At 40.8% G+C, this 27796-nt stretch overlaps 2 protein-coding genes and 1 long non-coding RNA gene across 3 annotated transcripts in view; 1 reads left to right on the forward strand and 2 right to left on the reverse strand.

The window, feature by feature from the left end:
* Positions 1-1708, forward strand: part of il12a (interleukin 12a) — a 3756-nt gene extending 2048 nt beyond the window's left edge. The window contains exons 2-7 of the mRNA XM_034096703.1: positions 118-272; positions 358-447; positions 756-797; positions 1038-1181; positions 1267-1308; positions 1481-1708. Coding sequence (XP_033952594.1) covers positions 118-272; positions 358-447; positions 756-797; positions 1038-1181; positions 1267-1308; positions 1481-1621 — 614 coding nt within the window. The 3' untranslated portion in view covers positions 1622-1708. The remainder of the gene's footprint in view (positions 1-117; positions 273-357; positions 448-755; positions 798-1037; positions 1182-1266; positions 1309-1480) is intronic.
* Positions 1709-2789: 1081 nt separating this feature from the next.
* LOC139434992 (uncharacterized) lies at positions 2790-4384 on the reverse strand. Its single transcript, XR_011644263.1, has 4 exons — positions 4120-4384; positions 3958-4029; positions 3527-3819; positions 2790-3190 (listed from the first exon to the last, which is right to left on the reverse strand). It is a non-coding gene; the product is annotated as an uncharacterized lncRNA (long non-coding RNA).
* A 24-nt stretch (positions 4385-4408) lies between these two features.
* Positions 4409-26686, reverse strand: LOC117457831 (uncharacterized). The gene is made up of 13 exons (XM_034098066.2): positions 26331-26686; positions 23767-23798; positions 18554-18586; positions 16676-16741; positions 15938-15967; positions 15790-15825; positions 15378-15419; positions 15234-15283; positions 9559-9611; positions 9252-9478; positions 5895-6148; positions 4712-4837; positions 4409-4591 (listed from the first exon to the last, which is right to left on the reverse strand). Exons 1-13 carry the CDS (start codon positions 26378-26380, stop codon positions 4409-4411), a joined length of 1182 nt encoding a protein of 393 aa, XP_033953957.2. The 5' UTR covers positions 26381-26686.
* Between the last annotated feature and the right edge of the window lie 1110 nt (positions 26687-27796).

Genomic DNA, 27796 nt, shown 5'->3' on the forward strand with positions numbered 1-27796 from the left:
AGTAAAAAAACTTAAGACATAAGAACACTATTCCAAGTTTCTACTATTTTATATGCTATTCTGTTTGTAACTCGATAAGTGTCATGTGTTGATGATTCTTATTCTCTTGCCACGCAGACTCCGCCAGCTGTTTGATACTGCTGCTGCTGTCTCTGAGCTGGCGCACATCCACGGCACTCCCGGTGCGCACGGGTCTGAGCGGAGAAAAGTGCGCAGACAGCTCTTTGCTCTTTGAGAAACTCCTCCAGAATATCACAGGACTCCTCAAAGATGTGAGTACAATTCACCGTACTAGCATATAGTTCATATGTTTATTTTTCTTTCTGTTACACTTGTACACATTGTTTTATTTTACAGAGGGAGTTGTTCCATAGAATTGAAACTGATGCAGCTGTGGTTATCAGTCAAGCTGAGACAGTACTGGCCTGCGCACCCACTCTGACTCAGGTGAGAATTGTTTAAATATCATTGATATTAATTGTTAATGGTCAAAATAACTATTACAAATAAAAAACAACTTTTTGTTGGCTTATTCATGCTTTTTGTGTAAGGGAAAAATGAAGATCCCACTGATTTATGTATTTTCTCAAATAAGATAGAGACGGTTTGGACATATTTTTGGAAACACCCTCATAATTTCAGCACAGCTTTCACGGACTTTTACTTTGACCAAGTCATATAACCAAATCCAACGATTCTTAAGGGCCATCTGACTTAAAACAAATGTTCATATTTAAAATGATTTTACCCCACAGAACTCAACCTGCATGATGCAAAGAAATTCAACTTTCAGTGAGGTATGTTTAAGTTAACTTTCCTTTTTAAATGCTTTTGGAATTATGGGACATACTTTTCTACACAATTATAATGTAAATCCAGAATCTATTTTTTATTTATCTATTTTAGCTTTACAATGTTATTTCTGCCATTGTATACATCAGAATCAGGATATTTTCCAATATAAATGTTATCCTCCTTACTTTGTTATAAAGCAGACAAAAAATGGATGTGTAATTTTTTCCTGTTCGACTCAACAGAGTGAATGTCTGGGGAACATCATGAAGGACTTGGCCTACTATTCTGCTGTTATTCAGTCCTACACCAACTCCGACCTCAGACTGCCTGAAACAGAAGTGCCACTTCTAAATTCAACTTTGGAAATAATACGGAGCCTGAGGAAGGTGTGTTTATCATGCACATGTAGGAGAAAATCTCCTGGGGAATAACATTATGAGAGTCACCTATAAAATGTTTTCATTTTTACAGAGCTGCTCCCTGACGCCAAATGGAGAGAACAACATTCCAGAGGTATTTCTGTCTTCCTACTTCTTTTTATTTCCCTATTTAACCTTCATTGCCTACAGTATTGAAGAGGAAAACTGATATTAGATTAATTCTTGTTAACGTTTTCCAAAGAGGGATTGGGGAGGGCATGCGACTTTTGAGTCTCCATGTTGGTAACCTCTTTTCTGTCTATTAGGATGTTGGTGCACCGAAGTGGGAAAACAGCTCATACGAAAACCGACAACAGCTGTTTAAAATTATGAAGGGCTTCCAGGTCCGAACCATCACCATCAACAGAGCTCTGGGCTACATTTCCTCAGGAGACCACAGGAAGTAGACGTCATGCAGCCCCTTCCCCATCATCACCACCATTTACAACTTCCGACCAAGTCGTCATTTACACTGCATAACAATATTTATTTAAATTATTTATTTATATTTACTTATTTATTTGATGGCCTGTGATGTTATTTGTTATTTATTATAAGTATTTTTTTTAATGAAGTACTGAAAATGGAAGTGAATTTTTGCAAATAAAAACTGATGACACTTAAGTGAACAGAAAGTTGTCAAGTTGTATTTTTATTCAGTTAACATTGCTGTGTTACAATTATTACAAAGTCTTTGGAGAGACATGATAGAAAGAGGTGCAGAAAGGACGGACTGGATTTTTGTTGGTAAGAAGTTTAAGGAAGCAATGGATTGTAAACAATACTCATCATAATGGTAGACCCTCAAAGATTTCATGATCCAAATGCCATTTCTGCAGCTTTATTTATTTATTTTTTTAAATAGTGTGTGAGATGTGTTGAAATAATGCCATTTGCAATAAGGTGGAACAAAATCAGAGCTATGACTTATGATAAGATAATTTAACTGAAATGTTTTCAACAGTACAGTTGGCGTTCGAAGTTGTACAGATATGAAATTAGCATTGACAAGATGATACATCAAAATATATACACACATTGCCAGGCTGTAGCTGCACCACATACACTTCAATTAGGCCCTGAATCCAAATGCTGGTGGTTAGTTTGTTTGTTCCCCAGAGTGTACACTTTTGGTAAACACAAACAACATGTATATATATATATATATATATATATATATATATATATAACAAGATGTGCGTTCCAATCACAGGTTGGCAGGAATGTATTTATAATTCAAGTTAAACCACAGAAACATAATTAAGGACCCTTGAGCTTTGTAAAGGTTCAGAGTTGTGAAATAAAACACGGACATAAACATACAAAACCGACTTAAAATAGATCACAGGTAGTTAGTAAAAAAGATTATGTACGGACAAATATAAAAAATGTATAAAAAAAAGCTCAGTACATCAGTCCGTATGCCTAGGACAGTCAGACAATCAAGTGCGTGTGACCTAATGCCTAATATTTATATAAAAGAATCCCACAAACATAATGTGGAAACAATTATACACAGGTTGTATTTTTCCCATTTTTTTCAAGTTTCAACACTGCAGCACCCTACATTTTAAACATGTTACTGGCTACATAATTAGCTACTGTACATCACAATGAACTCTACTGTTCATTTTTTTAAACAAATATAGCTACATAAATGAAGCTTTAGGTACAGCTTGTCCTTTTCTGTATTCATTACAGATTCTGAGGACTACATTTCAACAAAAATAGGGAAAGCGTCCTTCGAAAGAATAAGACACCAGCTCTTTCCTTTAACTGTGCCAAAATAAAAACCCAGGTATCAGGGTCATTTCCAGGAAATATTGTTGAGGAGAATCACAAACAGAAGAGGTGAAGTTTGGACTGTATTAATCCGCTGCTTTGTTGAATTCCTGAAATCGTATTTCTTCCCGAAGATGTCCAAAGGTTGTTTCTTTTTCACTTAGCTGCTCGATTGTCGATCGTCTTCTCCATGCCTGGAAAAGACAACAAAAACAAAACACAATAAACTCAGTGTCTTGTTAGTTTCTTTATAGATAAATATGGACAATTACAGTAACAATAACAGTATATTATTTGTTTTAATATCATTAGAATCAATAATATTTTTGTATATCAATTTGACACTGCTTAATTTTGTATTGTATAATGATTCTCATGTTACATTTTGTATTACTGTTTTACACATTCGAAACAAATCTAATCAAATAAAAAAAGAAATCGAAACAATTATCCTTTAACAAGAGATCCATTCACTTTCACATTTTGTTGGTTATCCATCATCATTATCTCAATTAGATGGTGTTTATTACCTTTCAATGTCTGGTGGACCTCGTTTGGTAAGTCATCCAGTTCCTCTAAACTCTTCAGCAGGTGATACGCCGTGGCCCTCTCCCGCCCGCCTCCTGCTCTTCCACTCCACCAGCATCTTCAGCTTCTGCATGGTCACATCTTTTCTCTGCTGCCTGGATGTCGTCCAGCTCCCTGGAGTTCAGGTCCAGATAGATGGCCACCTGCTTCCACTCCTTCCCGAGCCGCTTGGCCACCTGCAGTAGCTGCTTCTCCGACATGTCCTGACCCAGAGTCATCGCTGGTTTCACTCCATCTGGAAAAAGACCCACAGGTACTTTATGTCAGTATAACTTTAGGGGAACAGGTGCACCGGTGAATAGTTCAGGTTTCAGATGACCTGATTGGGGAGAAAACTAAAGCTTGTGCCTGAAGTTATTCTCAGATCAGTTACCTGACACATCCTGCCACCGAGTCCTTTTACAGCAGAGTTCTTCTTCTGAGGGGCTGCTGCTCCTCTGTCTGGCTGTAATAGAGGTACATGATGTGAGACAACCGGTAAGAGCTGATAGCATGGTGGAAAACAACAATCTTATTAAAAAAACAAGAAGCTTACTGATGGTCCTTTTTCTTGACTTTTTGTCTGTGTTGTCCACACAGTCACCTAAGAGAAGAAAGTAAACATCATGACTGCTCTGGAGTTAAGTAACACTACACACAAACTTAAAAACACAACAATATGTGGAGCCCAGTCAAAGCTGGTTATTTGCAGATGAAAAATCCTTGTTTCTTTTATTGTCAACTGTTTTATAAACAAAGAAAAATGGTTGAAAAACTATAACTTTTAAACAAATATGGTCCGATTCTTTCGCCTCAGCTCCTAGCTTTTAGTTCCCCCCCCCCCCCTACAAATCACCAAACATATTCAGTGTGAGATTCAATGAGCAGGTACCCTTCTCTGATGTGGCGGACCATACGGTCTCCTCAGTGTTAATCTCTATGAGAGACAATTTAAAGGGAGGAGGCTGCTCGAAGAAAGCTTCAAAGTAGCCCTTCATCTTTGTCACAGCAAGGGTGAATTTCAAATCCTGTACAGGGACAAATATATACATATTTATACAACGAAACATAATTCAATTGTGATGTCTGTATACTACTGTGTATTTATATATAAGAGTAGACACACAAGCATATGCGAAGAGACCAACCTGAGGTTTGATCTCTCCCTCTGGCTCACTAAGGAGACGATACGTCCCCTCGTCCAGTTTACATGTGGGAGGCTTCTCTATTCGGATGTAGCGATTCTTGTAGCACCGCACCTGTTTGCCTATGTCCTGTTTGACATAAGGAGAGCAGGAAGACAACGTAAAAGATAAGCCACTTCCTTGCAGTTTGATGAGCAGGCTAAATGGTTTAACATTTACTAATGGAAAAACTGAAGGTGTCTCAAAGGAAAAAACATCCACAGATCCGGAAATAACTATGATATATATGAGAAGGAGTTTGATAAGGTCATTAATATTAGTCACCAATCAATTGCCAAATATACTTTAATGTATTACGAAAAACTGAAAATCTGTGGCCAAACTCTACCAAGTGATGAAGCAAAATTAACAAGAAGTGAAAGTTACGGTTTGTTTTGGCTCTGATTCTGTTCTCAATTTTGGCACACATTTCATTGGCAAGGCATTTTGCTGGAGTTTTATCCAGTAGGCAGTTGTTATGATTAAAAGTCATGATTTACATTTTTAGGAAGAGTCAAGGGATGGTTTGACAAATGGAATATTTATTGGTAAGGAAACAACACAAAGAAATGTGGGGGGATTTTGTTCCGTTAGTTTTTTTTCCCTTGGGCTCTCCTAAATGAAAACATTTAAATGTGCATTAGACCAACAAACTTGCTCATTCACATCTTAAAAGTACATTTTTACTGGTTTTATTTAAATATGTGTAAGAATCAAATGAATCAAAATGAATGTGTAATTAATTTGCCTTAGGAAGCCGAGTAAAAGATGTGCACTTATAATACAAGCTTGTATGTATTCAAACGTCCTGTCGATACGCAGTCATTTATCACCGTAAAGGAACAGATACAGCAATGTCAGTCAGTCCAGACAGATGGTGAAAGCAACAAAAGAAACAAAGGTTCAGACATGTACAAACAAGTAACTGTTTAAAAGTGGAAAACTGCAACTACAAGAAGTCTCTGAGAAATGACCCACATTTCTCAAACAGCTGTCACATTTTTATTGGTTTAGAAATGCACCTTAAGACCGCTGACAACGATAGCTCAGACACCAAGTCTTAAAAGGAGCAAGTCAACTGTCAATCATCTATTTTTGAGAAAAATGTTTTATTCAGTTCCACATTCACTTTTCATCTAATGCTCACCTTGATATCAGATGAACTGTTGGTGGCCAGGTAGACGTGGAAGCTGTAGTTGTTGTTGTCACTGCCCACCTGCTTGTAGACCAGGACCACCCCGTGGTGTTCTACAGATTGGCTCGTCTGAATGATGGGACCCACGGGAGACAGAGATGTCACGTTCCACTTAACATGGCTCCCTGAGTGGTCCACTGTCGGCTCAATGAGCGGACGGTTGTCCTTTATGTGCAGGACACTGAATGTCATCCCTTTTTCTGGATCTGTTTGACGTCATATGGAAAAGAGAAGGTTCAATGTTTCCCTTAGAGCAGCTTTAAATCATAGATAAAATAATATGATGCTCACTAAAATAACCTATTTTGTGTAAAGGTCTTGTAACGGAGGTGATCTCTGGGGCCATAGATCTCGGCCTCCGTTACGGATTGTATAGCTTCGTTGGTGGTTTAGTTTGTCTGTCTTTGTTTCCTGTTTTTATTTTGAAAAATGTTCCCCCTCCCGTCTTGTCTGTTGCTGCTGCTGCTGGTGCCCTGTGTTGTCTCCTCCCCCCTCACCTGTGTCTTGTTGGTTTGATTAGTCTGTGTGTATTTAGGCTCTGTGTTTCCTGTGTGTGTGTGAGGTCCTTGTTGCTGCTGTGACTGTGTTCACGGGTAACTGTCATATTGAGGCTGTGAATCATGTCCCCATGATTAATAAATGCCCACACCGGGTTATATCTGCCTCCTTGCTTGGTCGGGGCGCTCTACGGTCAGCTTCACAATTGGTGTCAGAAGTGGGATTGACCAAGTAAGGAGTTGAAAATTACGGGAGGAAAAAAAAACGCCCAAAGAGAGGAGCCAGATGACGGTGTGGCTATGCCTGGAACTGACCAGGGGTCCACGGCTGGTAAACTAAGGGACAAGTTGGAGGAGCTGAAGGAGATGATGCGGTCATTCATGCGGGGTCAGACAGCCAGAGACAAGCAGGAGGAGTGCCGTTTGAGAAGCATGGAGGAGCAGGTTGCATGGATACAGGAACAGGTATCCATGATAAAAGAGGAACGGAGACTCCGGAGGCAAGACGGAAGATTGGCTGAGGAGCTCGACTGCATCAACTTCCGGTATGGGGACCAGACCCAAAGAGAAAAAAAAGTGATGCAGCAGATTAAGGAGTACCGTATGGTGCTCCGGGAGCAGGACCGTCAAAAACAACAAAAGGAGGAGGCGGAGCGCATCATGGAGCGTCAGCTGCTGGAGGAGCTGGAGAGACAGAGACAGCGACAGGCAGAGCTCACGGCCCAGAAGGCCAGAAAGGAGGAAGAAACATCTAAGCGGGAGGAGCTGGTAAAAATCCTGAGGAGAATTACCGCAAGATGAAGAGCGAACTGGAGCGAGCGGCCGCTAAGAAGCTGGAGAAGGTCAACAGCAGCCTGCAGCGTCACCTGTCACGGAAGAGAAGGAGGAGCGCGAGAGGGAGCTCATCGGGATGAAGGGGCAGATAGCCACTCTGATGCAGGTGCAGCAGTTCCGGGCGGACCCCGCTCAGCTGGAGAGGAAGCTCTACTCATCTGAACGGCGGCTCAAACAGACTCTGAGTGACAAGATCAAACTGCAGCTCAGAGTGGAGGAGCTGCAACACAAGTATGAACCCAAAGAAGCAAAAAGGAATCAGATCCCGAAGAGGAAGAAAGAGAAGCTTCTTTTAGACATCACGGCACCCTCTGAGGAAACCATGCTGCACAAGGGGAAGCAGAAACACCGGGCGGAAGTGGAGACCAGAGATGGGGTCGTTACTAAAAAAAAGTAATATATTACACTACTTCGTTACTCTCTACATAAAGTAATTCGTTACTTTACTCGTTACTTTACTCGCAGGGCCAGCCCGCCCCTCCCTGCAGGCAGATCACGCAGACTGCTAAAGTTTTAAATGTTCTCTTTAGTTCAGTTTCCATAAGACTGATCCAGATAGCTCCTGAATGTTTTCCTATCTGACCGTGGCTGTCCTCTGTCTCCTGCTATCTGTATATTTTGCGCAGTCTATCTCTGCTCACGCTGTTGCGTCAGCGTGTTCTCCTGCGTGTTGGCCATGTGTTGCACTGGAGCCAGACTGGAGCACACCGCAAAGACTTCAGCCGAGCACGCATGCATGAGTGGCAATAACTTTCCTTACCAGCAGGCGGCAGTAGTGTGTATTCGTCATTCAAAACAGGCAACAACCGGAAAACAGAGAAGAAGAACAGACCACGTGTGTGATATAAATAAACAACCGCTATGTGCGTTAGCTTCACCTTAGCATGTGTTCTTTGCAGGTGTTTGTTGAGGTTTGATTATGACTGATTTTAGAAAGTAACGAAGTAACGCGTGTCGGGGCAATGTTAGTAACTGTAGTGTGATTACTGAATTATAAAAGTAACGTGTTACACTACTCCTTTACCGACAAAGTAATATTATTACAGTAACGCGTTACTTTGTAACGCGTTACACCCAACTCTGGTGGAGACCCATGGAGGAAAACAAGAGTCTTAAGACATTGTATTTCCTGGGGAGAGGGGTAAGGAAATGTAACAGAGGTGATCTCTGGGGCCATAGATCTCGGCCTCCGTTACGGATTGTATAGCTTTGTTGGTGTTTTAGTTTGTCTGTCTCTGTTTCCTGTTTTATTTTGAAGAGTGTTCCCCCTCCCGTTTTGTCAGCTTCACAGGTCTTCAAATAAGTATACTCTAACATCAACTAAATGACAACCTCCAGGCAAATCTTGGAAAAAATGTATACCATTAACATTGCATTATGGGCCGTGGAGTCACCACAAGACCATGGTTATGAATTATATCCTACACCAGGGGTATCCCAACTTTTTTCACGAGGGCCACATACAGAAAAAATATACGAAGGGCTGTGCCACTCACCAGAGGTATATTGCCTCATAAGTTCAGTTATAAGTTAGCAAAATTAATCAAATGTAGGTAAATTATGCTTGTGAGGGTTGGCAGCTCATCCCTTAAAACAGAAAGCTCAGAGTGATTATAATATGGAGAAATAGGAAGGGTGTATTTCAAGCTTGTTATGTAAATAAGTCATTGGGCTTTTTTCTTATCAACTAAGATATGTTAGAAAATGTTTCCAACTTTAATTGACTGAATTTATATGAAAAGTGGTCTTATTAACACATTACTATTGTAATATATTTTTATATTTAAGAACTACAATATAAGACAAGCACAAGTTTCATTTTATGGCCCACATTTTCATTTGTGGGCCATATTCCATTATACTTTTTCATTTGCTGAGGGGCGATTCAAAATGGTCCGCAGGCCGCATTTGGCCCCCGGGCCGTAGTTTGGACACCCCTGTCCTACACAGAATACACAGGACTGTACTTCATTCTCACCAGCAAGGCAGACGGAGTGAGGGAACTGGATAGACGTGAGGACGGAAGCATCCTTATTGACTGTGTCCACGTTAAAGATGGGTCCAGCAAATTTCCAGGAGTCCGGCAGAAACGCGCCAAACCTGGACCAGGACAGGACTGAGTACCGCACGATCACCCGCTCCGATGCTTCAAACACCAGGCCGGTGAGCGAACACTCGTATGTGCCCTCTCCTTCCAGCTGCACCCTGAAACATACAGAGTCAGAGATGATGGACATACAGAATTAATTCAACTGTGTACGGACAAGATCAGTGGTCATACTCACTGCAATCGTCCCTTAGAGATCCTCCTTGGGGTAACAAGCTCATTGCCATGGCTCTGTCAAACAGACAATTTGGAAATGATGTTATATTAACGTAAAGAAAAATGTATCAAGTACATTTCAAAAGGTTGCTTAAAAAATTATCTCAGTATTATAAAGTACAATTCAACTATGCCTGTGGGGTATGTATGTATTATTATGTACAGTTATTTGTATTTTTTTTGTTTGGCCTTATGATAAAATTGGATGACCATTTTAGTTTTCACTTCATATACAGTGGGGCAAAAAAGTATTTAGTCAGCCACCAATTGTGCAAGTTCTCCCACTTAAAAAGACGAGGGAGGCCTGTAATTTTCATCCTAGGTACACTTCAACTATGAGAGACAGAATGGGGGGAAATAATCCAGGAAATCACATTGTAGGATTTTTAATGAATTCATTGGTAAATTCCTCGGTAAAATAAGTATTTGGTCACCTACAAACAAACAAGATTTCTGGCTCTCACAGACCTGTAACTTCTTCTTTAAGAGCCTCCTCTGTCCTCCACTTGTTAACTGTATTAATGGCACTTGTTTGAACTCAGTATAAAAGACACCTGTCCACAACCTCAAACAGTCACACTCCAAACTCCACTATGGCCAAGACCAAAGAGCTGTCAAAGGACACCAGAAACAAAATTGTAGACCTGCACCAGGCTGGGAAGACTGAATCTGCAATAGTTAAGCAGCTTGGTGTGAAGAAATCAACTGTGGGAGCAATTATTAGAAAATGGAAGACATACAAGACCACTGATACTCTCCCTCGATCTGGGGCTTCACACAAGATCTCACCCCGTGGAGTCAAAATGATCAATGGACTTAATCCATGACAAACTGGAGTTGAGACCAGGAGGCGGAGTCGCAGTCTTACACGCTTCTCTGCGCTCTCTCCTAGGCAGTCATCCATAGGAATCCCGAACCCAATAAAATACCCAATATTAACGGTGTGTGTGTCTGCCCAATGATAATTTAAGGTAAAACCTAATAGAGGTGTCATACATAATAATAACCTAATAAAAGTAAATGTAACAACTACTACAGTGCAACAAAACAGGAAGATTAAATGTGGTCTCTTAAATATAAGATCTCTAGCATCTAAAGCAATATTGGTAAATGATTTAATATCAGATTATAATATTGATATATGCTGTCTCACTGAAACTTGGTTGAGACATGAAGAATATGTCAGCATAAATGAGGCCACTCCACCCAGCCATATCAACACTCATATTGCTCGAGGCACGGGCCGAGGAGGTGGAGTTGCAGCAATCTTTGACTCAAGTTTACTTATCAATACTAAACCAAAATTAAATTATACCTCCTTTGAAAGCCTCGTTTTTAGTCTTACGCATCCGACCTGGAAAACTTTACAGCCAATCTTATTTGTTACAGTGTATCGTGCACCAGGTCCTTATTCAGAATTCTTATCAGAATTCTCTGAGTTTTTATCAACTTTGGTACTTAAAACAGATAAAGTAATTATCGTAGGTGACTTTAATATTCATGTTGACGATGATAAAAATAGCCTTACTGTTGCATTTAACTCTATATTAGATTATGTTGGTTTCTGTCTTAGTGTAAATAAACCAACCTACTGCTATAATCACACTCTCGACCTTGTTCTGACTTATGGTATTGAAATTGAGCAACTATTAGTCGAACCGCATAATCCTGCTTTATCCGACCATTTCTTAGTAACTTTTGAAGTACTATTACGAGACTTCAAAGCATTAGTCAAAAGCTCTTGCAGCAGAAACCTATCTGTTAGTGCTATAGCCAAATTTAAGGAAGAGATTCCACCAATACTTAACTCAATAGCATGTCTGCATACTGTAAAGGAGGAAACTTATACAAAATGTACACCACCCCAATTTGATCATGTTGTTGATAGTGCTACAGATGCGCTGCGAATAAAATTAGACTCTGTTGCTCCTTTGAAAAAGAAGAAACTAAAACAACATAGATTAGCTCCATGGCATAATGCCGAAACCCACAAAATAAAGCAAAAGTCTAGACAACTTGAAAGGATTCCACTAAACTTGAAGAATCTCGTTTAATTTGGCATATTACTCTCAATGAATATAAGAAAACATTGCGTAAAGCGAGAGCAGCCTACTACTCTTCATTAATAGATGAGAATAAGAATAATGCAATATTTCTTTTCAGCACTGTAGCCAGGCTGACAGAGAGCCACAGCTCTATTGAGCCTTCAATTCCCATAGCACTCAGTAGTAATGATTTTATGTGCTTTTTTAACGATAAAATTGTTACTCTTAGAAACAAAATTAATGACCTCTTGACTTTGACCAGTATAGTGTTATCAACAGCTCCCGGAAACCTAAGTTCTAATATTACACTAGATAGTAAACTAGAATGCTTTTCAGCCATAAACCTTGAACAATTAAATTAAATGATTCTCTCTTCTAAACCATCAACGTGCATGTTAGACCCAATTCCAACTAAGCTGTTGAAGGAAGTTTTTCCATTAATTAGCACTTCTTTATTAAATATTATGAATATGTCTTTATCATCAGGCTATGTTCCACAATCATTCAAAGTAGCAGTGATAAAACCGCTTCTTAAAAAGCACAACCTCGATCCAGAGGTTTTAGCCAACTATAGACCTATTTCTAATCTTCCGTTCCTTTCAAAAAGAAAGCGGTCGCAAAACAGTTGTGTGATTACTTAGAAAACAATGATTTATTTGAAGATTTTCAGTCTGGCTTTAGAACACATCATAGCACAGAGACAGCTCTGGTTAAAGTCACAAATGACATTCTAATAGCCTCAGACAAGGGACTTGTCTCTATTCTTGTTTTGCTCGATCTCAGTGCTGCATTTGATACTATCGACCATGATATCCTATTGCAAAGACTAGAGCACTTAGTTGGCATACAGGGAACTGCTTTAGGCTGGTTTACGTCCTATCTATCTAAACGCTCTCAGTTTGTACGTGTTAACGATGAATCTTCCACGCAAACCAAAGTTAGCCATGGAGTGCCACAGGGCTCAGTGCTCGGACCTATTTTGTTCACATTATATATGCTTCTGTTAGGCAATATTATAAGGAATCATTCTGTAAACTTTCATTGTTATGCGGATGATACTCACCTATATTTATCAATCAAGCCTGATGAAATTAATCATCTAAATAAAATTCAAGACTGCCTTAAGGACATAAAAACGTGGATGACCTTAAACTTTTTGATGTTAAACACGACCAAAACTTAAGTTATTGTACTTGGCCCGAAGAATCTATGAAACAAATTATCTAAAGATATACTAACTATGGATGGCATTAATTTGGCCTCCAGTGAGACTATAAGGAATCTTGGTGTTATATTTGATCAGGGTGTATCCTTTAACGCCCACATAAAATTAATTTCAAGGACCGCCTACTTCCATCTACGTAACATTGCAAAAATCAGGCATATCTTGCCTCAAAACGATGCAGAGAAACTAGTCCATGCATTTGTTACTTCTAGGCTGGATTATTGTAACTCTTTATTATCAGGGAGTACCAAGAGAAGTCAGTCAAGTCGCTTCAGCTGATTCAAAATGCTGCGGCTCGTGTACTAACCAGAGTTAGGCAAAGGGACCACATTACTCCTGTTCTGGCTGCCTTACACTGGCTCCCTATAGAACACAGGATAGAATTTAAAATTCTTCTTCTCGCCTACAAAACCCTTAATGGGCAGGCGCCATCTTACCTTAAAGAACTCATTATACCCTACTGTCCTACTAGGGCATTGCGTTCCAATAATGCAGGGTTGTTGGTTGTTCCTAGAGTCTCTAAAAGTACAATGGGAGCCAGAGCCTTTTCTTATCAAGCTCCACATTTGTGGAATCAGCTTCCAGTTTGTGTTCGGGCGGCAGACACCCTATCCGTTTAAGTGCGCTTAAGACCTTCCTTTTTGATAAAAGCTTATAGTTAGGGCTGATTAGATTCAGCCCCTAGTTTTGCTGATATAGGCTTAGTTTGTCGGGGGACATCTTACTTCTTCCTTCTCTCTGTCTATACCTTTGTACTATCATGTTCCGATTAACCCAGCTTCCCCAAATGTCTTTCTTTTTGGTGTCTATATACGCCGGGATCCGGAGTCATGGATGATCCTGCGGTCCTGTGTCCTGGATTGCGAGCCCTGGATCGCGAGTCGTGGCTGTGGTCCTGGATCATCGGTCCTGGATGGATATCCTCGTGGATTCATCTTCCTATTATACACACATGCATTTCCAAACATTTGGACTACCTATGTTGCAAATGTATTATCTTTTCAATTTACACATGGCATCTATTGCACGTCTGTCCGTCCTGGGAGAGGGATCCCTCCTCTGTTGCTCTCCCTGAGGTTTCTCCCATTTTCCCCTTTAAACTGTGGGTTTTCTCCGGAAGTTTTTCCTTGTACAATGTGAGGGTCTAAGGACAGAGGGTGTCGTATTGTCATACTGATATTCTGTACACACTGTGAAGACCACTGAGACAAATGTAACATTTGTGATATTGGGCTATATAAATAAACATTGATTGATTGATTGATTGATTGATTGATTGATTGATTGATTGAAGAACGGTGAGCAAAAATCCCAGAACCACACGGGGGGACCTAGTCAATGACCTGCAGAGAGCTGGGACCAAAGTAACAAAGGCTACCATCAGTAACACACTACGACACCGGGGACTCAAATCCTGCAGTGCCAGACGTGTCCCCCTGCTTAAGCCAGTACATGTCCAGGACCGTCTGAAGTTTGCTCGAGAGCATTTAGATGATCCAGAAGAGGATTGGGAGAATGTCATATGGTCAGATGAAACCAAAATAGAACTTTTTGGTAAAAACTCAACTAGACAGAAGAGGAGAAAAGAATGCTGAGTTGCATCCAAAGAACACCATACCTACTGTGAAACATGGGGGTGGAAACATCATGCTTTGGGGCTGTTTTTCTGCAAAGGGACCAGGACGACTGATCCGTGTAAAGGAAAGAATGAATGGGGCCATGTGTCGTGAGATTTTGAGTGACAACCTCCTTCCAGCAAGGGCATTGAAGATGAAACGTGGCTGGGTCTTTCAGCATGACAATGATCCCAAACACACCGCCCGGGCAACGAAGAAGTGGCTTCGTAAGAAGCATTTCAAGGTCCTGGAGTGGCCTAGCCAGTCTCCAGATCTCAACCCCATAGAAAATCTTTGGAGGGATGTGATTTTCTGGATTTTTCTTCTTCTCATTTTGTCTCTCATAGTTGAGGTATACCTAGGATGAAAATTACAGGCCTCTCTCATCTTTTTAAGTGGGAGAACTTGCACAATTGGTGGCTGACTAAATACTTTTTTGCCCCACTGTAGCACTGTAAATTGCATGAAATTATGAGCTGTTTTGTTTTTGTTTTATGTATGTTTATGTATGTTTTGTGTGTGTGAGGACCCCAGGAAGAATAGCTAATGTGCATGCTAGTGCTAATGGGGATCCTAATAAAGAATAACAAAGAATAAGTATTGATATGTAAACAAGAAGAAGGCCAACACAAGTTGCTCCCTAATATCATACAGATCTCAACTATATTCAAGTATAATAAAAATACTCAGGCAGACAACACAATTAAGATCAACACATTTTGTCAAATAAACATCTGGATTCTGAGCTCACCTGCTGAACGGCTTTGCATTTCACACAGCATGATTTGAAGTGACACTCTTCTGCAAGGACATATGTATTAAAAAAAATGGGATGTTGTTAACAGAGTGATCTGCAGAACATTTGTTGTGCTGATATCAGTTACGATCTGCCTACCTTTCCCTTTTGAAACCTCCGCTTCAGGTGCAGGGATTGAATCTAAAAGGGTGAAATAATTAACGTTAACATATTAAAATCATGTGTCAGAAAATTAAAGCTTGTGTTAAATCTCCGGGAAAACACCCTAGATTATCTTTTCAGATTGTGGGCAGCTTTTTTTGGTTGTGAGCGAGGGTGGAGCACAGTTAATTACACATCAATATTGTGTTCCAAGAAAACGAGCAAGGTTCTGCGTTTTATGGCGTAATTATGCAGTATTGCTGCCATTCAAATGTTATACTGAGTTATGACTAGAGCCATTGCAACTATGACAACAAACTGACATGGCCATCTGGATGTAAAATACAAGAAAGTTGTAGTTAAGTAGACTCAGTCTGACAAAGCAGTTATTGAGACAAGTTGCATTCACCATTTGTTGACTCTTCCGCATTGGCCTCTTCATTGTCTGCAAAGAACATAAAGGAGATACATTTAGATAAACACCATTTGTTTTTTACCTTGTTAAAGCCTTGGTGCCAAAGATTTTGAAGGATTGATAAAATGATGTTGGTTCTTACCTTCCTTTTCTCCATTCTTCTCAGCACAGCCTTATGGTGAAAGAAAGGAGGATAATTAAAGTTCAAAAAAAATAATTTGCGACATGCAGCAAAAGCCGTAGATAGGATTAAGAATGTAGATGGCTGCTAAGGGTTTAGCCTTCTTACACGGGGCCCTCGCTTGACATTAAAAAAAAACGTATTTATCTTCTTGCAGATATAGATCAGAATACCAGCAATCTGTCTCTTGTCTGTATGGTTAATGTGAAGCTAGCAATAGCAGCGAATTAGCTTAGCTTTAAACAAACACTGGAAACAGGAAAACAGCTAACCTGGCTCCGTGCAATGGGGTACTGCTGACCCCTCTAAAGCGGATTATTAAAAGCATTATAGCTCATTGAGTCCTGAAGCCTTCCTTGGTTGCAAGACAAGAAAGTCACAACTCCTGTGGCAAAATACATGTTTTATACTTTGGATTTTGTACTTTTAAAACAAAGGTATAACAATGATAATTAATGAGCTTTAGTTTACTGGGGCTGGCTTGTGGATTTTGTTGACTTCTGACAGAGCCAGGCTAGTTGTTTTCCAATATTTTTATGCTAAGCTAAATGAACAATGTCCAGGCTGTAGCTTCATAAATAATGTACAGACATGAGTGATATTGATCTTCTTATCTCACGCTCTACTAAAAAGTAATTTATGACTAAATGACTATTCATTAGATGTATGATTAGTGATGAGTCAAAGGCAGCCTCTCACCAGAATTCTCATCCTCGTCTTCGTCTTCCTCCTCTGAGCTCTCCTCAGTGGATGTTTCTGTGTTCTCTATTCGACAATTCAAAGTGTAAGTGACACGTGTAAAATATTGAATAATGAGTATAAGTGATTCATGCCACAAAGTGTAAATGTTATGAGAGAAATAAGTTGCATTTAAATAAGGGAAATACATTTAAAATTATGTTTATCAGTTACAGTGGGGCAAAAAAGTATTTAGTCAGCCACCAATTGTGCAAGTTCTCCCACTTAAAAAGATGAGAGAGGCCTGTAATTTTCATCCTAGGTATACCTCAACTATGAGAGACAAAATGAGAAGAAAAAAAAAAAATCCAGAAAATCACATTGTCTGATTTTTAAAGAATTTATTTGCAAATTATGGTGGAAAATAAGTATTCGGTCAATAACAAAAGTTAATCTCAATACTTTGTTATATACCCTTTGTTGGCAATGACAGAGGTCAAACGTTTTCTGTAAGTCTTCACAAGGTTTTCACACACTGTTGCTGGTATTTTGGCCCATTCCTCCATGCAGATCTCCTCTAGAGCAGTGATGTTTTTGGGCTGTCGCTGGGCAACACGGACTTTCAACTCCCTCCAAAGATTTTCTATGGGGTTGAGATCTGGAAACTGGCTAGGCCACTCCAGGACCTTGAAATGCTTCTTACGAAGCCACTCCTTCGTTGCCCGGGCAGTGTGTTTGGGATCATTGTCATGCTGAAAGACCCAGCCACGTTTCATTTTCAATGCCCTTGCTGATGAAAGGAGGTTGTCACTCAAAATCTCACGATATATGGCCCCATTCATTCTTTCCTTTACACGGATCAGTCGTCCTGGTCCCTTTGCAGAAAAACAGCCCCAAAGCATGATGTTTCCACCCCCATGTTTCACAGTAGGTATGGTGTTCTTTGGATGCAACTCAGCATTCTTTCTCCTCCAAACACGGCTAATTGAGTTTTTACCAAAAAAGTTCTATTTTGGTATCATCTGACCATATGACATTCTCCCAATCCTCTTCTGGATCATCTAAATGCTCTCTAGAAAACTTCAGCCGGGCCTGGACATGTACTGGCTTAAGCAGGGGGACACGTCTGGCACTGCAGGATTTGAGTCCCTGGCGGCGTAGTGTGTTACTGATGGTAGCCTTTGTTACTTTGGTCCCAGCTCTCTGCAGGTCATTGACTAGGTCCCCCCGTGTGGTTCTGGGATTTTTGCTCACCGTTCTTGTGATCATTTTGACCCCACAGGGTAAGATCTTGCATGGAGCCCCAGATCGAGGGAGATTATCAGTGGTCTTGTATGTCTTCCATTTTCTAATAATTGCTCCCACAGTTGATTTCTTCACACCAAGCTACTTACCTATTGCAGATTCAGTCTTCCCAGCCTGGTGCAGGTCTACAATTGTGTTTCTGGTGTCCTTTGACAGCTCTTTGGTCTTGGCCATAGTGGAGTTTGGAGTGTGACTGTTTGAGGTTGTGGACAGGTGTCTTTTATACTGATAACGAGTTCAAAGAGGTGCTATTAATACAGTTAACAAGTGGAGGACAGAGGAGACTCTTAAAGAAGAAGTTACAGGTCTGTGAGAGCCAGAAATCTTGTTTGTTTGTAGGTGACCAAATACTTATTTTACCGAGGAATTTACCAATTAATTCATTACAAATTCTACAATGTGATTTCCTGGGTTCTTTCCCCCCATTCTGTCTCTCATAGTTGAAGTGTACCTAGGATGAAAATTACAGGCCTCTCTCATCTTTTTAAGTGGGAGAACTTGCACAATTGGTGGCTGACTAAATACTTTTTTGCCCCACTGTATGTAAAGATCAAATTAGTTAAAAGTTCTGTGATGTGATATATGTGTGTTTACCTGAACTGCTGATGTCACTTTCTCTCAGGTTATCTGTAACATATTAGTAATTATTTTAGAGTTAGTGCCATTTAAACGAATTCCATAATGTCAAAATATGAGAAAAGGTCAATGTAGATTCCCATCTTATTAGTAATTATTATTACCATACATCATTACCAATACTTGTTGTTAACCAGATAATCATCATCATCTTTACGGGAACTTTCAAAGGTTTGATAGTTTCATCGACCCATTTATGTGGTTATCATATTGCCCAGCAGTTAAGTTCCTGACCGACTTAGGTTTCAGAACTAGTAAACAAAAAAGTCTCGTGATAATTTGACCTGAACAGGAAACATAAAATTAAAAACAGAACCTAATTCTATTTAGCCACAAACGTTTCACTAACCATTTTCTACAGAATAATCCATTACTATATAGGGGGAAGTATGTTAACTTGTCTGCTTCTTTACTTTATCATGCATCGAAGCTCTGTTTTAAACTTCCCTAAGGAAAAAAATAATAGAATCTTAATGTATGTCAGAACATTTGTAAAAGTACCAAGTTTTACTTTGTGTCACTGGGGTTCTTCCTTTAACAGGTTCAACCCCAGGCAGTGAGAAACCTCAACTTTTAGTAAATATCTATGTTTGCATGCAGTGTGTGTGTTTTCATCCATATTACTCATCAAAAATCCCTCAGCATTTCTGACTTACACCACTAGCTTTTACATATCCATCACTCCTTAGCAGTTGAACTGTGGCACCCTGTGAAGAAGCCTGTGATAAGTGCCATGCATTAACATTCTGGCACATTTATATAGATGGGTCCAGAGGAACTGCTGCGTCCTCTCTTCCCAGCAGCAGTGAATGCACCAGGCCATCTGGCAGAGTGCCTGGCCGCCTAATGGATGGAGCCCGTCCTCTCTAGCCCACAGAGTTGTATCTTAGCCTAACAAGCAGATGCTGCCATCACTGCTCCACATGCAACACCTGCCTCATCAATCTCTCTCCTCCACTCGCCTCGATCTGTCTGCTTCACCTCTCACTGCACTCACCCTCCTCCATTTCTCTCTCCTTGTCCTCGTGTGCCTCCTATGGCCAATCTCTCTCTATACTGCTGCAGCTTCATCTGAGCCAGCAGGCATCCCTCTTCACTCCGATGGACAAACAAGGTGGAGATAAAACACCAGTAAAGATACACACATGCAGACACAAACAAACGCACACTATTTAGCAGTTTCAAAGGTTGGGACTGGTTCATGGGTGTTGCCTGCCATCTGCTGGTCACAACAACATAGCAAAAGCACTGCTTAAAAAGGTTTATGTGTGGTGTACAGCAATGGCTATGAATCTTTTGACGAGACATGACCGATACACAATAAATACTGTTTCCATTTTAGTGTGTCAATATAGATTCAGTGTCTCCTTTCTTTTATATTCATTAAGACACAGACATATCTTCAGGATACTCTGCAACTTCTAAAGGTGCACCATAGAGAGTATCCTGACTGGCTGCATCACGGCCTGGTACGGCAGCTGCACCGCCCTCAATCGTAAGGCTTTCCAGAGGGTGGTGAAAACGGCACAGAACATCACCAGGACGGAGCTGCATTCGACACGGTGAATCATCAGATCCTCCTTCGCACTCTCCAAGAACTTGGAGTTTCAGGCTCTGCACTTTCCCTCCTCACCTCATACCTCAAAGACCGCACCTACAGGGTTACTTGGAGAGGGTCTGAGTCCGACCCTTGTCAATTAACTACAGGGGTCCCTCAGGGCTCTGTTCTTGGTCCTCTCCTCTTCTCCCTGTACACAAACTCGCTCGGATCTGTCATTAGCCCGCATGGTTTTTCATACCACTGCTACGCTGACGACACCCAATTAATTCTGTCCTTTCCCCGCTCAGAGACCCAGGTCGTCGCACGCATCTCTGCTTGTTTAGCTGACATCTCTCAGTGGATGTCCGCTCATCATCTCAAGCTCAACCTTGACAAAACTGAAGTGCTTTTCCTTCCAGGAAAAGGTTGTCCCACTCTTGACCTAACTATCAACATCGGCCCCTCTGTTGTTTCCCCGACTCAGACTGCAAGGAATCTGGGTGTTATCCTAGATAACAACCTGTCGTTTACTGCAAACATCGCTGCTACAACCCGTTGCTGCAGATACACGCTTTTCAACATCAGGAAGATACGCCCACAGCTGACCCAGAAATCAACGCAGGTTCTGGTCCAGGCTCTCGTCACCTCACGCCTAGACTACTGCAACTCCCTCCTGGCTGGTCTACCTGCATGTGCCATCCGACCTCTGCAGCTCATCCAGAATGCAGCGGCTCGTCTGGTCTTCAACCTTCCAAAATTTTCCCACACCACGCCGCTCCTCCGCTCCCTCCACTGGCTTCCGGTAACTGCTAGAATCCACTTCAAGACACTGGTACTTGCGTACCATGCTGCGAATGGATCTGGCCCTTCCTACATCCAGGACATGGTTAAACCGTACACCCCAGCACGTGCACTACGCTCTGCATCAACCAAACGACTCGCTGCACCCTCGCTGCGAGGGGGACCCAAGTTCCCATCAGCAAAAACACGTGGGTTTGCTATCCTGGCTCCAAAATGGTGGAATGAGCTCCCCATTGAAATCAGGACCGCAGAAAGCTTACACACCTTCTGGCGCAGACTGAAAACTCATCTCTTTCGACTCCACTTCGAGCGATAGAATGACTAACAAAGAACTGCTAACAGAGCACTTATATACTAATAAAGGACTGGCTTAGCCAGTTGAGCAGCACTTGAAACGACTGGCTCTTTGAATCCTGATGTTCTTATATGATTCTGTTTTCCTCAAGGTTGTGTCTTCCTGGTCGAATGTACTTATTGTAAGTCGCTTTGGATAAAAGCGTCAGCTAAATGCAATGTAATGTAATGGAGGACCTATACTTCCAGCGGCTCAGGAAGAAAGCCTTCAGGATTATAAAAGACCCCCATCACCCCAGCCACAAACTGTTCTGTCTGCTGCTGTCTGGCAGGCGTTACCGCAGCATCCGGACTAAAACCACCAGACTCAGGGACAGTTTCATCCCACAGGCAATAAGACTGTTAAACACCTGAACAATTGAAACAACATCCATAATATGCATCTGCTACTTAGTAATTATTTCTCTAATATATCATTCCAATAACTTGCATATAGACTCTTATTGCACTATTTCACTTTTTTAAACTATTTTTCTTTTTGTATTTACTATTTACTTGCACTATATTTTTCTGTTTATCTGTGTTATTGTGTTGCACTGTTGGAGAAGCCTGTGACCTAAGATTTTAATCGGCATAACTACACTGTAGCTATGTTCGTATGACAAAATAAAGAACCTTGAATCTTGAACCTTGCCTCATGTTACCTTACATACATTATGCAAATTAGTTGTACACAATGTGGTTAACACGTTTCACATTTGTGAGAAATAAAGCACTCATATTTGAAAGGTAATCTGCATAGATGTATTTGATCTGGTATCTGGCAAGAAGTCCAATCACTGGTTTCTTAATCATCAGCAGTTGCACATGTATTACAGCTGCAGGTTGTTATAAAATGGCAGTGTTTCCCCTATATACAAATAGTGGCGGCGCAGCGCCGCTGCTGAAATATGTGCGCCGCTGCATTGAGGTACCCACATTTTTTTTTTTTTTTTTTTTTTAGAATAATAATAAGCGACCCTTTTTCATTTTTGATTGTTTGTTATGTGGATTTGTAGTATTGTGTTACTGTATGTTCAATAATCTTGAGACATTGCCACTGTATGTACTAGGCAGGGCACATTTTTGGCATAGGCCTAGGCGGTCGCCTAGGGCGCCAGATCTGGGGGGCGCTGCGTTGGTAGCTCTGAGAGGGGAAAACATTTTTTTTACCGTTGGCGCTCATCCTAATTTTTGGCCTTGATGTAACAACATTCATAATTAAACACCCTTCATACCCCGGTTACACGTTTCATTTGCCCTGTACGATGGGCGCTGTAAGTGATGAAAGTGGGGGATATTGGCTTATCAGGCGCCCGCAGCTCACAGCCAAAGTGTGAGCGTGGAAGCGAGAGAGCGAGCGAGGGAGAGAGAGAAAGGGCGCACCGGTACCGGCGCTGTTGTTATTAGAATCTGGTGCTAGCCGCGCTAACGGATATAAGAAGTAGATGTTTCTAAAACCAGGGTGGAGGAGAGCTCTCCTGTCAGACTGAGAGGCTCAGTGAGGTAAAGGACTCTGAGTGTTTAGATAGTTAATTTTAGTCTAAGTTATCTCAGTGGGTCTCAAACGTTTTGACCACAAATTATGTAAACACATATTTCCAAGGCACTCCTTTATAATTATTAGGATACATAAAAACAGGTTTGAAATTATTCCAATGTATACTATGGGACAGTAAACCAAAAACATCGTTTAAAGTTGGAGAGATACAAAAATATACAATATTGAATACATTTGAAGCCATTTTGACGTATGTCAATAAGTTTCTGTTTTGTAGTGTATTTGTCTTTTGTAGAGATTTTTCATTTATTCTTTATATATAAAATCTCGCCTAGGGCAGCAAATTGTCTAGAACCGGCCCTGGTACTAGGCCTCAAGAGCCTTTCTTGTGCTGGCAGACACATAGAAACAAATTGGCAGGGCGCACTTCGCACGCACTAAAACATTCCATGCGCTCCGCGCTCACATTATGCTGGGCCCACCTGCCTTAGCACCGCTGCTATGACTCCATCCTAGGGGAAACACTGAATGGACATTAATAATGCTATTGGGATTATTCTAGGCCTACTTTGGTAAAGAAATATAAAGGTCACAAAGCAAATGTTAGAGAAAAGTCTGACAAATACTTTGTGTACAGGTGTGCAGTGTTAGGATACAGCAAATGCAAAACTGCGGACAACAAAGTTCGTATGACTGAGCATAAAACTTCCTGCTCTTTAATGCAAATGTATTTGAGAGCAGGAAGGCCAGAGTGAGGTCAGAGAAAGTGGAAAGGGAAAGAAGAAAAGCAGGAAGACAAAAGAAAGATAGATAATAGATGGGGATTTACTACATTTAGATATTAAAAAAGGAACGAGAGACGTAGCCCACACTGTAAAAAAACAAAGACGCTGACACAGGTAGCTCTACGTCACAACGTGTGCTGTGAGAGAAAGCGAAACCAGAAAGAACAGTGAGGGAGGGGGAGGGAAAGCATGAGATTGGTGTGCTGTTTACCTTTGTTCTCCATCGCGGGGACATCTCCGTCTCTGTAGGACAGAGGAGATAACATTCAGACATCTTTAAATTACACTCTGGGAGGATTTAAAGAAGGAAGACAGTGACAGCTCTTAAAACCGTGCAGCCACAGGCTTGTGTAGTACGCCACTTCTGCTTTCACATAGGAACACACAGCCACATAAAAAAACAGGAAGGGTGTATGCTGCCTTCATCTCACTTTTTCACGCAACCCATCCTGTTGGGTGACAGATTCACCTTTCCACCCCAACTCCCACACTGACCTACTTTCAGAGCAGTGTCGATGGTACACAGCCATGGAAAGATACTGCCGGTTACTTTCCTCATCAAACAAAACTAGTCTGGACACTTTTTCTGCTTTCATTACTCAAATAAAGCAAGGGGATTGGACGATTAATATTCAGAGTTGAACCTCTATTTACTTTAAGTGGCATTATATTGTGTTGATTTGATCATATGGTTTCATCCAAGTATCGATATCTGCACTGTAACTTTGCGGAATTGATTCCAAGCACATCATTCTAATTTATTGAATGTGATTGTCCATACATCTGCATTATCGTTTCAAACATGTATGAAAAGGATTTTATCAAAAACCTGACATTAGTTCCAACTATATCACCCGGTCGTGCACAGGGGAGGGGGCATGAATACCTGATGCTCCTGACTTTTTAGCCCCCTAAATGTTTTGATATGTGCTCCACTATCCATGAATGTAGTATATCAAACAAACAATGAGCCCAATCCATGTCATGTGTAATGTTGTGTCTGAGCAGATGACTGGTGCAACTTGTTGACGCAGGCTCAGCTCCAACAAGAGGAAACACGCCTGAGATCCGTAGGGGGGAAAAGACAGAGAGCCCAACCTACAAGAAGAACAAGGTCACCACCAGCAGGGATGGAAAAGTGTGGCAGCTTGGCGATCAAAAGAAAAATATGATCTATCAGGAAAAGGATTATAAAGACTCGACGAATTAGGTTATTTTATTTAGCGTATGTTAACCCTGATAAGGCCCTGTGGTTTCCTTTGCTTTCAAACATATGTCCAGGAAACAATGTGTCCTCTTCAAGGTCAGCTCTTTCTCTCTCTGCCAGATAGTCACAGCACAACAACAGCAAGGCTCATTAGTTGCTATGGTAATCTTCTAGTCCTATTAGCAAAGTTCTCCTTTGCGAATCTCTGATGTTTTCAGATAATAAATAAACTCCCTGCACAAGTTCTCAGACTTTCTCTGCTCTCACTTGTTTCTATCTTACTCCCACAAAATATGATAACCCAGTCCTCTGCATCTGGCTGAAAGATAAAAGCCACAGCATTGAAATACTTTCTACATCTTGTGCAAACACAATGAATTGAGAGGACATCTGTGTGCAAAACAAATGTCAGTTGGCTTCCACCTAATACAGGAAAAGTAAAACAACAACAACAACAACAATTGTGTCTTTCTACTGATTTTCCAATAAGGTACATTAAACTATATCAATCAATCAATGTTTATTTATACAGCCCAATATCACAAATGTTACATTTGTCTCAGTGGACTTCACAGTTTGTACGGAATATCAGTATGACACCCTCTGTCCTTAGACCCTCACATCGTACAAGGAAAAACTTCCAGAGAAAAACCCCACAGTTTAAAGGGGAAACAGAGGAGGGGGATCCCTCTCCCAGGACAGACGTGCAATAGATGCCGTGTGTAAATATAAATGTCCCTGGATGTAATTTCACTAATTTTTTTAAAGTTCTAACAAAGTGTTGTGGTATTGTGAATTCAGGGACTTTTATAGCCCTGATCACTGGTTCAATGATACCCTTGCAAACATGGTAGCATTCACAGAGGACAATGAGTCATGAGTCATCAGTATCACCTGTCTGTGGTTGACAATACAGCTGATATAACAACTATTAAAGAGATAGTATGAATCATTTAAAAATAAAAGTGTCCTTTCAAATGGGACTACATGCATCGCATCATAAACCATTCATTAAAAAATGTCAGCAGGAAGTTATAGTGGAGTGTTTGTTTGTAGTCCACTGTATGATGTTTTCTCTCTTACAATATTCTATACTGATTTTCAAGTGTATTTACAACATCTAATCTGTTACAAAAATTGGTATAAAACGTTTTATACGTATTGCTTTACAACTTACCGTAATCTTTTTTTTTTATCAATCGCTCTCCAATTGCCCCCTTCGAACAGCTTGATGTTACGTTGTTGTCAGTGAGTCATCGCAATATAACAACACAAAAGCGTTCAGCGCAAACAGACACCAACAAAGTGTCTCACTCCAGTCACTTTCTATTTGAACATATATTCAATTACACGAGAATATAACGCGGAGGAACTCATTTGTCAATGTTTATAAATGCACAAACACATGAGCTCAGAACAGACAGCAACAAAAGACACCACTTCCTGTTTTGAAGCGACACGATTTAAGCGCGCATCCTGTGCATGCATACTGTCTGAAAGTACAGCACGAACACTTTTGTAAAGCCAAAAGAAGAAACCTGTGTGTTAATATATCAAAAAACTCTTACCCGTCCTCCAGGTGAGAAGCCGCTCCGCAGCTCGCCATCTTCGCCACCATCCTCCTGTGTAACCGGACCCCGTTACACTCTCTGTCCACCCAGCGTGCAGCGGCTGCGCATTAAAGCACCTGAAAGGCAATATGATCCTATCATCTGCTATCAGTATCTTGTTAACACGCAGGACAGTAATTGGCGGTAATGGTCATCGGAGCCCTCGTGGCTGAACTGCTTCTTATCACTTTGGAGCAGCATCCACAAGCAAAGCATCTGGATTCGACCGGAAAAAAAGAAATATTCCTAAAAACCATATAGAAATCAACCGTTTTGCAGAGTATATGTGAATGTTTTGTTTCCTCTTACAAACACGGTGCTTGTGTGCAAACAATACATCAACACAGATGTTAACATCATCATGACGTTCATAACTGCGCTTTTTTTATAGCACAATGCGCAGCTTTCAAGACTAGCGATGGCTGCGCAGTTGCAGCGCAGTGCATGGAGAAGAAATACTGAAGGCAACATGTGGGTGGGGCCCAAAATCCCGCCTTTTGCACGAGCTCCGTAATGTTATGTTGATGATTTACAGACTGACTTTCACTAGATACCAAGAATAAAGTAGTCGCTGGTCGAGTAGATGAGGAGATGTTTGCCGTTGCATTAAATACAAGATTGAAATCTGCTGCATGTCTAGCCCTGTTGTTTGCGGAGTGAACAGCTAGAATAAAAGGAAAACAATTAATATTTTAGACCCCATTCATAATCATTGTTTTGCATTACTTCGCACCAAGGTTTAACCATAGGGTTTAGGGTTTATTCTACAAGCAAATAGGCTATCCCAGTAAAGTAGGCCTATACAAAAACTAGAAAGGGAGTTGTAAAACAAGAAGCAATATTAGCTTGTTCCGTTTCCCCTGCTTAAAAAGAAGACCGCTGCGTTCTTCTGAGACGTATTTTTTAGCTGCTGATTTTCTCCCACATGTAAAGAAGACTAAAGACTCAAGAGGGGAAAGACAAGAGCACTCCATAATACAACACAGAAAGCGGAAACCTTTATATATACAGTCTATGCCGGAAAACATACAACAGATTGCAGAACTGCAATACCCAGCAGACACCAGCAGATGTCGCAGCAGACAACAAAACAAGTAGTAGAACTCAGCAGAAAAAACATGCTTCCTCAAATGATCTTGCAGAAGATCACATTCAAACTAGATTCATGACGGTTCGACTAATCAGAGTTTCAACATAAAATAAAGTTGAAATAAAAATAATTTAAGTGTCAATCCGTGGCAAAAGCTCACTGTCCATCACAGAGAGCTCTGTCAGCGTCTGAAATGTCCATTGGAAGAGATGAGTGAATGATCAAGGGCTTTCCTATTGATTTTCCACACATTGATCTTTTTTCCTTTTCCCCTATCTCGATTTGCTCGTCCAACTTTCAATATATGTGTAGTTTGCAGCAATGAGGGAGGAGA

The sequence above is a fragment of the Pseudochaenichthys georgianus genome, chromosome 13 (assembly GCF_902827115.2).
Source record: "Pseudochaenichthys georgianus chromosome 13, fPseGeo1.2, whole genome shotgun sequence".
Classification (NCBI taxonomy): domain Eukaryota; kingdom Metazoa; phylum Chordata; class Actinopteri; order Perciformes; family Channichthyidae; genus Pseudochaenichthys; species Pseudochaenichthys georgianus.